The sequence below is a fragment of the Terrapene carolina genome, unplaced genomic scaffold (genome assembly GCF_002925995.2).
Source record: "Terrapene carolina triunguis isolate 2854851 unplaced genomic scaffold, T_m_triunguis-2.0 Scaffold790, whole genome shotgun sequence".
Lineage (NCBI taxonomy): Eukaryota > Metazoa > Chordata > Testudines > Emydidae > Terrapene > Terrapene triunguis.
Genome location: NW_020665141.1, coordinates 1173761 through 1185786, shown reverse-complemented (window position 1 = coordinate 1185786; position 12026 = coordinate 1173761). Strand labels below are relative to the sequence as shown.

General features: G+C 37.5%; 1 protein-coding gene across 1 annotated transcript in view; it reads left to right on the top strand.

Moving 5' to 3' along the window:
• Positions 1 to 9871, top strand: part of SPECC1L (sperm antigen with calponin homology and coiled-coil domains 1 like) — a 103663-nt gene extending 93792 nt beyond the window's left edge. The window contains exon 16 of the mRNA XM_024197969.1: positions 2085 to 9871. Within this exon, the coding sequence (XP_024053737.1) occupies positions 2085 to 2174 (90 nt within the window). The 3' untranslated portion in view covers positions 2175 to 9871. The remainder of the gene's footprint in view (positions 1 to 2084) is intronic.
• Positions 9872 to 12026: the final 2155 nt, after the last annotated feature.

The following is a 12026-nucleotide window of genomic DNA, read 5'->3' as shown; positions in this document are numbered from 1 at the left end:
CTGGTATGTGTCTGTGCGGGTGGCTTAAGGAACTGTGGGTACAACGTACATTCTAGATTTGTGTTTACATTTCAGATGGTTTGAATTTATTAGAATTCTGAAGCTACAAATCAAACCCATGGAAGTTGGTTTCTTATTCAATAAAGTGTGAAGGTCATGATTTCTGTGGTCCATCTGTTAGACCAGCAAATGGTCCAAAATATTGTTGGATAGAGAGGCTTTCTTTTTCTTCATAATTGAGCACTGGCAACATTAATAGAAAATTTGATACTAGCTCTGTAATGAATTAAGTTTTTAACTGTGAAACTGTTTCTCTAACTAACAATAGTTAAGAGGCTTTGTAATTCCTACAAGAAGAAATTCCTGAGCAGAGTTGAAAAGAATTACTAATTGTCATTATGAACATAATTACCAGAAAAGGAAGACTTTTCTGAAGCCATGGAATTGGAAGAAACCCAAGCCCTGGTAGATGTCTGCAGCAATTCAGCTAGAATTGCCAGGACCAGAAAAAGGATTTAAATAACTAATTAGGACTTGTGTAACTTGAATTCTAGCAAAGCCGCCATTGAGTTAGCGACTCACAATGCTATATAGTCAGACATTTAAAAATAACACTTTCCTTGATCCTTATCAAAACCTCTGACCAACCATTGTATTTGTTCACAATGGAGATACAACTGCTGAGTATTTTTAAATACCTCAGAAGCTAGTGATTTTGAAATGTGAAGTTTTTTACCAAATGCAGATGTAAAAATAGACTATTGAGAGCAGCTGTAGAAATGCCTACATGCAGTTAGCTCCAGTAAAATGGCAGTTTCCTCTCCTTTGACATTACAGTACATAACAGTACTAGAAAGAGGACTTTACAAGATACCTGGAACTGGCTGACCAAAAACTGTCTTAAAATTTAATCACTACACATGCAGACACTTTCATAGGCTCAGGTACTTCCAAACTGAATTAAATCTTATAAGAGGAAATCGTATCTTTCATAGGGAAAGTTTATTAGCAGTACATGCAGTATACACTGTGTGTTTTGTGTGGCAAATGGTCATTGTGTATAGAAATGTTAATGAGGGTAACATTAGGGGAAATTATTTCAGCTGTTCCTTGACCATAGTGTTTTGACTACTCACAGCTTCTTTCATAAAGTGAACTCTATCACAATAATTGCTGCCTCTGTTTGAACTCTCTATTAAAAATGAATGTAGGTAAGGTTTAAGAAATAGTCACAAAAAATAAGGAAGGTTTAAAAAACATATATTGAATTCTTTCCCTTCCTTTGTGTATAGGTTCCATGCGTAGATTGTGCAGCAAGATACATCCATTTTACTTGTTTGTAAATCCGGTTACGCACTTACGGTGCAATATAAATAATTAGAATAGGTAGAGATCAGTTCATAGCTTTGTTAGGTAGGCATTAACTCCTCACATTTTGCCTCTCCTTCAGAGTACATATTTTACTAGATTTGGTAATAAATGCTAATTTTTCCTAGTTAAATGTCTACCTTGGAAATCACTAGCGGTGGGCAACCTAACGGGCCGGGTGCTCCCGCAGGTTGCCCACCACTGCACGATACTGTTGTAAAGTGACACTTGACCATGCCAAGTAAAACGGTTGACTGTTAAAGAGCAAGTTTATGCAGTGATGTTTCAGTTACAAAGCTAGACCTTGATCCTGTTGTGGAAAGTGCATGTGCAGAGTGGAAGTCTGCATGCATGCCATTCACTGCAGCACTTGGGCTCTAGTCTTTCAATACTTGACTGTTTCTATTGTTAGCATTAAATGAGAAGAAAGCTGAGGTATACTCTGATATTGGACTCATTAACTGCAGGTCACAAAATTAATGTTGCTTTTCACTGAGATGGTAGCCCTTAGCAGATGGCCCAGAAATAACTGTTTTTAAACTTTTAAGTTGTGAAGTACCTTTCACCGTCTGAACTTGGCAAATGACATGCTGAGCAAAATGGAGATCTTTCCTTAAGCCTTTCTCAGAGTGGGAGCTTTACAGCTTTGATGAGCACTACATTGACATGAACTTGCAAGGTGGTCATTTTTAATTTTGATCTTCTTTTTGTGACAGGACATCAATGAAATGGTGCGAACTGAGCGTCCAGACTGGCAGAATGTCATGCTGTATGTTACAGCAATTTACAAATACTTTGAAACTTGAAACCTTGTTAATCCAAAAGATTTGCAGAGTGGAATCATCACTAGCTGCCAGACAGAAACGTGACTGAAATGCTAATCCCAGATTCACTGAAATCTGGCAACATTCATGTCCCTCAACCTTCAGTGACGCTATCATGGATTGTCTCAAACTGTTTCAGCCAACAAACCTTGGAACACAGGTTAGAAGCAAGAACTTTTTACCAGTGTGCTAGGTATATCCCATGGTATTGAGTTATCCAAATTAATTACGTAGCCTAATAAGACTGGCCTTCTAGGAACTGCCTTTACATCCAGACTTCCTGAAGTTTTTGTATTTCCTTAAGAGAGACTGAGGTGTATAATGCTGTAGCATATACAAAATTGAATGTACAGCTAAAACTATGAGAAGGGAAAGGATGAAACAGCATCAAAATGAATTTTCTCTACTATCAGAAACCACAGAGTCTGGGTGAATATTCTACCCACTACACCCCAATACAGTAAAAATCTTAATAGTAACTGAAGTTACTGCCTTAATTATTTTTCCTCCTCTCTAATGTGCACAATATTCAAGGGAAAGGAGCTTTTATTCTGTCAGGCTTACTTGACTGCAGAGTGCTCTCAACACCTGGACAAACCTGGCGCAGAAGAACTCTTCAGTGTAAAGCTCTGTTTAAGCCTACCTCTGACACACAGTAACGTGGCTTCCAACTTTATCTAATGGATTATAAGGACTAGCACATACAATTCCTGGCTTGAAGAGTATACTGTACTTACATGGAGTTATATTTCATATAATTTTCTGTGCTTCCATTATAACTAATGAGATTAATCAAGAATTTATCCTTGTAGAACTTGTCTCTATCCTCTTCTTCCTTTGCCTGCATAGCACACGGAGAAATGCCGACCTTTCCTTTACAGCAATACAAGCATACAGTATCTCTGATTACAATGGTGGAATTATGCCAGTGGGATATCTCCCTCTACAGAGAAGATAATTGTCAGTAATGGGATGTCCAGTTTTGCAGTGTTCCGTGTACACTTTTCTTTGGATCTTGCAGATACTGGTCTGACTGAAAGAAAGCAAAACACGCTACGAAGAGAACTGCAGTGGGATTTATTTTTATGTAATCCTGTTCCAATCTGGAATATTGTATCACAAAGACTAATGCTCCTGAGGAAAGAATGAAAAGCTTTGGTCTGCTCAGATTGTATTCTCCTAAAATGCACCTCAGTTCATGTGGCAAAACTCTCTGGGCAAAAGAGCTCAAGCAAGTGCCTTAAATATCCTTGAGTTGGTAGACCCTGGAGCTCCAGGGCACTGTGCAAAACAGTAGGAACTCAGAAGGATTTCTAGTGGCAAACAGACATGTATTGTTAAAATGATTTTTGTAATCCTGTACTTGTCAAACCAAGGGAAGGCTTTCACCCTACCATTGTGTTCCTGCCTCTTACTTCCCTACATAGTTAGCAACAGGAAAGAGCCTCTCTTTAATGTTGAGCTGAAGCTTTCATTTAATGACCACCTTTATAAATACACTTAACCTACCAACAGCCCTGTTCGAAACAATGATTCTGTTATTCCTATTGTGTGCCTATAACTCTTATGGACAGTTTGAATGAATAGATGTTAACAGCTCAGTGAATGCAACTGTGCTTGGCAACTATTAGTGCTATCAGGAATGAAAAAAACACTGATTCAGATCAAAACTATATAGCCAGTCAGAATAGCTAGCGTCCTGAAGAATGTAACCAATCTGAAGAGGGGGCATTTCAGCATGCCTCTGGCATTTAAACAAACCTCGCACCTCTTAACTCCGATATTATAAAGCTCAACTAACTCTTAAATTCTGATCAGTGTCTGTAGTGGAAGGAATAAAACAAATGTCTTGAGTGACGGGGGCAAAGGGAAGGGTTTATTAAATGTCTGGTAAATAACCATTTAGTCCATAGAGAGGACACTTGGAGAAGTTTCCAGAGAAGCTGTTTCTGGTGACTACTTCCTCTCTGATTGGGAGGCTAATGTTAGGCAAGTAGCTAAAAATTCTCAGGCTGTGAGTAAACAGGCTTGAAGATCCTCGGCAACCAAGAGAAAACGGTTGCAGAAGAGACTTCAAATAAAAAAATCTTCATAAGATTTGAATAGAAAGAAGTGGGAAATGTACACTATCACTTTCACAAACTGCTGAAATCCCATTTCTGCACATTTATGCTACGGGAGGCTGTTCTCTTTTCCTTATGAATTTAAGTTGTCTATTTACAGTTGCATCATTTTATTTATTACATTAAGATTGAAAAAAAATTATAATTAAAAAGATAGCACTCCTCATTCTAAATTCACTAGTAACCTATTTCTTTAACATAGTTTGAGCCAAGGGCTCATTTTAGCTATTTTTCTGCAAAGTGGTGTCTGAACTTTACTTGCCTGGAAATCTGTCTGTCATTAATTGTAATAATATTGATCATGTAAACATCCATAAAGAAGGAACTCCAGTTTTTTCAAATATATCTAATTAGGCAACATGACAGAACCATTAAGAATCTGCAGAGATGGAAGTTTTAAAATAATAAACACAGACCTTCATTAGAAATGAAGAAATCTACAGATTGCTTCTTGGCGCGATCTGTCTGTTTTGGTGGGTTTTGTTTTTTTGGTTATTTGGTTGTTTTTTGTTTTTGTTTTTTATCTGAAGTTTTACTTGGTGTTGATGGTACACAAGTATTGGAGTCAGATCTGGAAAGAGGTATGAGGCTCCATAAAGAAATTTCCTAGAGACACATCTGAGCCTTTACAAATAAAATACTGTTCTTCTGACACAATGAAAGGATATTCAAGAAAGGGATGCAAGAAATAAAACAAACTGAACCCTGGTACACAGTAACAGAATGTTCAGAAAGGCGGAAACAACAAATCTCTCCTTTTGCTAATTGGAAGAATGACTTATGTAACCTTTCTGGATAGAAATAATACACTTCAGTATGGTTCCAAGTCATACTTCACCCTGAAAGGGCCAGTTCTGTTACACATTGTAGAGCGCAAGCTTCTTGCTGTTTGACTTGATTTTTTTGTTCTGTTTAGTATATCTAAATGTACTCCAAATGCCAAACAATGTATGGTAGATTTATTTGTATTGCATTTTAGTATGTGCCTTGCAAATGCCTGTGTTTTAGTAGGTCAGTGTTATTCATGTCCATCTCTATAAGAGGTGCACATAACCAAAACAGCTTGGACATGTTTATGCAGATTTGGCTCTGTTGCTGTCTGGATAATGTTAAGTGAAACACATTCCACTGAATGTAAAGATGTCAGTATCCAGTCAGGTGTGTGTCAGATTTGTTTAATGTTCATAGTACATCAGCAGCGAACTGAATGAACAGTTGAAGCTTTTTCTTTACCTTCAAGTAGCATCAAAGGAGGAATAACTTATTTTTTAATATTCAGACAGACGGTCTCCAGAATTCTTTGATGTCCAGAGTAACAATAAAAACGTGATGTGAACCTTCAGAATCGATGAGATACAACTGATTGGGTTTTCAGGTATTTAATATGTTTAACTGAAAACACTTATCCATTAGTTTGGGCCATGTAACTCAATGGACCTCATAATGACCTTTCACTACAGCAATATCTGCTAGAAATTCTAAGCAGAAGCTTCTAATTGAAACTGGAGCCATGGAGAGGCAACCCAGAATGCTGTATTAATAATTACATGATATCCTGGTTAAAGAATAAAATGTCATTCTTTGCCTTATTTATATTAAACATTGTTTCTGCCAGTTATATATTGCATTTATCAGAGAGTGATAGATGTCTTCAGATTAATAATATGTTGTCCCTACCTTTCTGTGCTCCTGAAAAGTCAGCCAACCTGCTTTGAGAGGTCTCTAACTTGCCAGGGCGATGAAACCAAATTCAGCTGTTACACGGGTGTAAATCCATATGAACCCCATTGACTTCAGTAGTTATTCCTGTTTTACACCTATGAAGAGAGCAGAATTTTGCCCACTCAGTCTAATATGGTGATGCGTGCACAGCTGTGGTTTAAATAGTTGTAATAAAGATGTGCCTCAGGAGTTGTCAAAGTGACAGCAAAATCTCTATGGTGTTTCGTATTTGTTCCCTGTCAATGACCTCAACATCAAATCTCATCTGCCCCCGCCCCACCACTCATTCTACCTCTGACATTATCAACCATTCCAGACAATAAAGAACCTGGTAGTGACAGCAATTTTGTTGATCGTATGGAAGGTAGAACAGAATGTTTTATTGCTGCATCTCTTGTTTCTGTACAATTCTGACAAAGGTATAAAATGTTCTGACCATAAACTCTGCTTTAAACTAACAAATAGGAGTATATGCTTTTTCAAGATTTTGTTTTACCAGCTGTGTTCTGCTCATGGTTGTCTTAAGAGCACTGCTTGCCTGTCCATTGACAAGCTGACGTCCCTTTCACAGCTTGCTCCAAGAATGTCAAAACCGTAGTCCATTTCTGCCCTGATTCAATACACAGCCCCAAGTAAGCTACCTGTGGAAAAGGGCATTATAGTCATCATATATCTGCACAAATTGCTTGTCCCTAAGTTTTTTATGATCTTCCTAACTTGATGTGATCAATGATTTTTAACTTTGAGTCCTATTTTTATTTCATGTCCCTCCAAACCACATTGTTGACTACTGCTACAGTGCCTTGCCTCAGCTGAATGGCTAATGTATGAATCCCTGGGAAAGTGGACACCAACCTGAATTTTAAAGTAATTGTCATCTCTGTGCCCCAGAGATGACACCATTCATTGTGCTTCCTCTTGCCCGTTTACATTGATTGGCCAAATATAAGTCAGATCATTTCAGCTCTTCAATTGACACCTATTTCCCCCTCACATCAAGAAATGTAGTACATAGAGCTTACATCTCACTGTAATGCTTGTCTGCTGCTTTTGCATTTAAATCCTTAACTCTTCAATAAATGAAAATAGTGTTAGACATTTCTAATTTAATGGCCCCAATTAAAAAAGTGTATCTACTACTGAGTGTGCCCCTCAGTAGTTTTTCTGCTTGTTTCTCAATGAGAGTTCCTATGCTCAAAGGATGAGTTGCTTGCTGTAGTAGAAAGGGTTATGAACTGCTATGTTTAATTTAAAATAAAAAATCTGTTGTTAGGGTTCAGCTGGGTTTGCTGGACATTTCTAAGAATTTATTCAGCTCTGTCTGCTCTTAATTTTATCCTGTAATAACTAGGTCAGTGTTGAGTACATTTGGTAACTGTCAAAAGGTCAGTGTGCTCGGGTCTGGGAACATTTGACTAGTTCATTCTGGTGACTAAGTGGTTTAAAAGATCTTTTTTTTAATATGTGATTTTGTATGAAGGGCTTGGCCATTAAGCAGAATACTGAAGTGGGTCTCTTATTTCTTGTGTATTCCATGCTTCCCAGCTTTTACAGTTGGAAGATCTTCAACTGTTTCAGCTTGACAGGATTACTCTCCTGGTCTGTGTGAATTAATTACCAGTATATGTAATTCTTTTCCTTCCACTAGAAGTTGTTTCCCTACGCCTAAACTTGCATAATACTTAGCTATGGAAGCCGGGTGCCTTTGCATTTTTCTCCAGTTGGAAGTGCTTTATTTTTCACTTAAAAGGTTCCTGACCCTAATTGATACAGGGCTGTATCTGCCATTGAGTTGCACGCAGATTTCCTAGTGACTTCAATGAGAGTTCTGAGTGCAGAACAATAGTAGGACAAGTCGCTTACAGAATATTTTGTGGCACCCTTACTGTGGTTAAATTTATTTCCCATTGTCATCCCCATTTTCAGAGATTTGTAGTGTGGCCAAAATCATTCAGTCTAGGCTGAAACTTGGTATATAAGCTCTCACCTGGGGAGTATCCTTCGGTTTAATAGTATTTTTGAAGAAATAGTTTGTATTTGTTATAGAAACTAAAGGAAATGTCATGGGTTTAGAATCGTTGTGCTTTTCTAATGCTTTTGAATTTTAAACTGAGAATTTTGCATATAGTGCTAGAATATGAACAGATTTTTTTGGAGGGAAAAGATTAAAAAATGACTCGCTGTGACTCCACTGTGGATAAGCAACATGTTAAGTTATGTGCATTTCCTCTTTCCAGTGAATAATATGTGTAATTTTAATCGTGTGCACTTCGTGTGTTTGTTTGGTAGCTAGAATGCCACAACAGACAGTTATTGCTGCAAAAGAGCCCTAACAAGTCTATCATATACACAGGTCATGAACCAAGATTTTAAAGGATAGACTGAATTGGCAACAAAGGAACAGTTAATGTTTGGTCAAAACTCCACTTCACAAAATCTCTCTCTCTCTCTCTCTCTCTGCTTCACTTCTTTCAGGTAAATATGTATTTACATTAAGGTGAATTTCAGGAAATGGGGACATATGCATGACAACATACCCAAGTAACTTATACATGTAAAAATTACATAGTGTTTCATGAGTGTTTCCAAACTATTTTAAAATGTGTATCATTAAATATTCAGTTTGTTACAACCTATTCTTACTAGTTTAATGTAGATTTGCTTTTAAAACCTGCACCTCTTCCATGTTTCATCTGCTAAAGTTTGCTTGAACAAAAAAAAAGCCTTTGTTTTCCCATTGGTTAATACAAATGAAAAGTATGAAACTGCTAACTGGGATATGGAGCATTTCCCCTCTAGATTGCCAGTTCAAATCCAGCTTAGGCCAATCATGACTATCTGAAGGTTGTTCGGTCAACATGAAATGAATTGGTGATCCAGTTAATAGTGGGCAGGTGTCAACATCAGGAAGTCACAGAATGACACTAATTTGCACCACCCAAAAGGATGGACACTGAACTGTCTTCTGACCCTTAGAAGTGGTACCTTCAATTCCAGTTTGAGGTAACTGGCAGAGCAGTGTGGGAAGCTTGTCCCATCCCCACCCGCTCTACCCCCTGTGTTGAGAAAGAATAAGATAATTTTATTGCCATCTCTTTCAGTCTGGCATCACAAGCATTATATTTGCTTACAAAGTGGCCCACAACTTTGATAATGACACCACTGCTTGGAATATTATCACTTGGCATAACTGCTCTAGAGAGAATTGGAATGTTCCATAGCTTTTAACAATCAGGAAAACAGAAAACTGATTTTAAAAAGGCCTTTCCATGCATTCTTCCTAAATTTTATTTATTTCTGTGTGCATTTGAAACATGACTGATCACCCTAGCAGTGATTGGGTTGAATGAGAGTAACAGTTCTAGTTCTATGCAAAAAGCCCTTTCCCTTCGTACTTAACCACATATTCTATTGTTAAAATGGAAAAGGCTTCAAGAAATGTCTGAGTTTTAAGTGCATAGTTGTGTCATAGATTTGACTTTACAGTCTGAGTAGGGGGAAAATAGTATCTTTTCTCAGCTTCCCTTCCAGTTGGATCTGAGCCTTGGAAGCAGAGGAGGAATCCAAAATTGTGTTTCAATTAGACTGACGCCTGGTTCCAGTTTGAAAGGCAAAAATCAGTAATCAGTGGGACTTCCGAGGCTGGCAATCCGACATTAATTTAAAGCCTTTGGAGAAATAATGTGCTTTTAGTTTTGCAAGTTCCACAAAGGATCTGGGCATTTGCTTTATACAAAACAATGTATTCTGCATTTGTATTTAGTATATATGCCTTCAATTTGCCAATGTTACCATGTTTTCTTCTTAAGTTTGTGAAATAAAGATTTATAGATATTAAAATGTGTACTGTATTGACTGAGATGGGCCGTACTACAAACTGAGATCGGTTAGCTTTTAGTACCATTCTGTCACCATTACTGACTTTCAGGAGCAATATTTAGAAGCGGTAGTTTACAGCCGTGTGTGTGGCATGTACGTAATACGTGGGGGGTGGGAAGGTGTAACTAATTCCTGATTTCTGTATGTGAATTTGTCTCCAAATTTTAGCACTAGCAGCACAACTTAAAGCACTTTATATACTATAGTGATGGGTATCCTTAGATATTATGATACAAGTGTATACTTGATGTATTGTCTTTACATTGGATTGTTCTGGTCTTGAATATTCAATTGATAGAGAATGGAATTGCTGTTTTTTCTTGTTATAGGCTATTGTTATTATCCATTCCTATCCTTGCTATGATCCTCTCCTCCCTAATGAGGATTAGTGTGGAGTTGTGATTATCTTAGGACAGCTGCACAGAAGAAGATTCAGTGCTTTACAGAAACAAGGTGGGTGAGGTGATATCTTCTATTGGACCCACTTCTGTTGGTGAGAGACAAGCTTTTGAACTTACACAGAGCTCTTCTTCAGCCTGTCTCACCAACAGCAGTTGGTTCAATAAAAGATATTACCTGTTCCACCTTGTCTCTAATATCCTGGGACCAACAAGGCTACGAAAACACTGCATTGTTTTACAGATTTTGCTATAGAGGAGTGTCATTGCACAGCTGTATGCAAAAAGATTACAACAGCTAAAGATAAGATTGAAATTTATAAAATTGGTTGGGCAAAAAAATTTTTGTTAAGGGATGTTGTTGAGTCTGGGACTAATTAAGTGTGGTCAGTGCTTGGATAACCTGGTGATAAGGTGTATTAGAAATGCATGTTAGATATTCTCTACCATGAAAAACAAACATGTGGCTTAATGTGATGTGGAGAAGTGCAGCCTGGAGTGTATAATATGTTTTAAGATGGATTAAAACAGAAATCAGTTCACTTTTCCAAGTCCCCAGATTTGCTTTTTTAGAGAGAAGTAAAATTTAGTACCTGCATGAGTTGATTGACCACGTTCCTGCATTTTTTTTGTTGAACTATAGGCATTCTTTTCTCTATGCTTAAATTTTCATAGCGGATCTGAGCTCTGGTTTTTTTTTAAGATTGGCTTGTTTTATTATTAAATGCTTATATTGTGGAGCACCAAAAGGACATAACCAGTTCTGCTGGGCCTTGTACAAACATAGATGACAATTCCTATCCCCAAGATCTTCTAGTATACAAGACAAGACATAATAGGTGAATGAGACAAATAAGCAGAGTAGGGTGGGTAGTGTGACCATAAGATCAGTTGTTTAAATGACATTAGTGTTCACTGCCACATAAATGCAGGGACCAAATTTTTTAATTTACTACTGTAAATGGATGGTCATTGTGAAGGAGGCAAACTGTTAGAACTATATTTTAAAATCATGTTCTAGCCTAGACCTAAGCAAACTCACTCCAGTTGAAACCATAGGCTGGAACATGATTTGGCCTCATTCATACTAGCTGATAACTGAGTTGCTGTTTTATCGGGAACATGTATAAACAGCTGAAGTTTGGCTCAATTGTTCCAAGGTTTGTAGGTGCTGGAATTTAGGGGTTTGGTTGGGCCCATCTTTACTGCAAATGTGGTTCCCAATTTGTGTATAGACCAATATAGATGGATATTTGGAGTCCCATCTGATTCCCCTTGGAGTTAGAGGAAAGGCTGGCTCAGGGCTTGTCTAAACTACCGCTTAAATTGACGTAACGTATGTCGTTCAGGGTTGTGAAAAAACTACCACTTTTTGTTTTCAGAATAAGAAATTTAGAAAAAAAATTAAATGGGCTTTTAAAAAAAAATTTCGAAACCATCACACAACAAAACTGATCAGTCAAAAGTTCATCATGAACTATCCCAAAGGTATGTGGCTTGGCCGCCACTTGGATCGATCTGTGGCCTAGGTCCCTATGCGGGAGGGGAGGGGTCTACCTGTATATTCAATTAATGTCCATTCTTGGCAATCTTCAGTCACAAGTTACATAAATAAGAAAAAAATGGAATAAAGATGGAGCAGGGCCAAAAAATGTAAACTTTTTGTTTTGACTGGGTAGTTTAGTTTCATGGTGAGATTAAATCGTAAATTT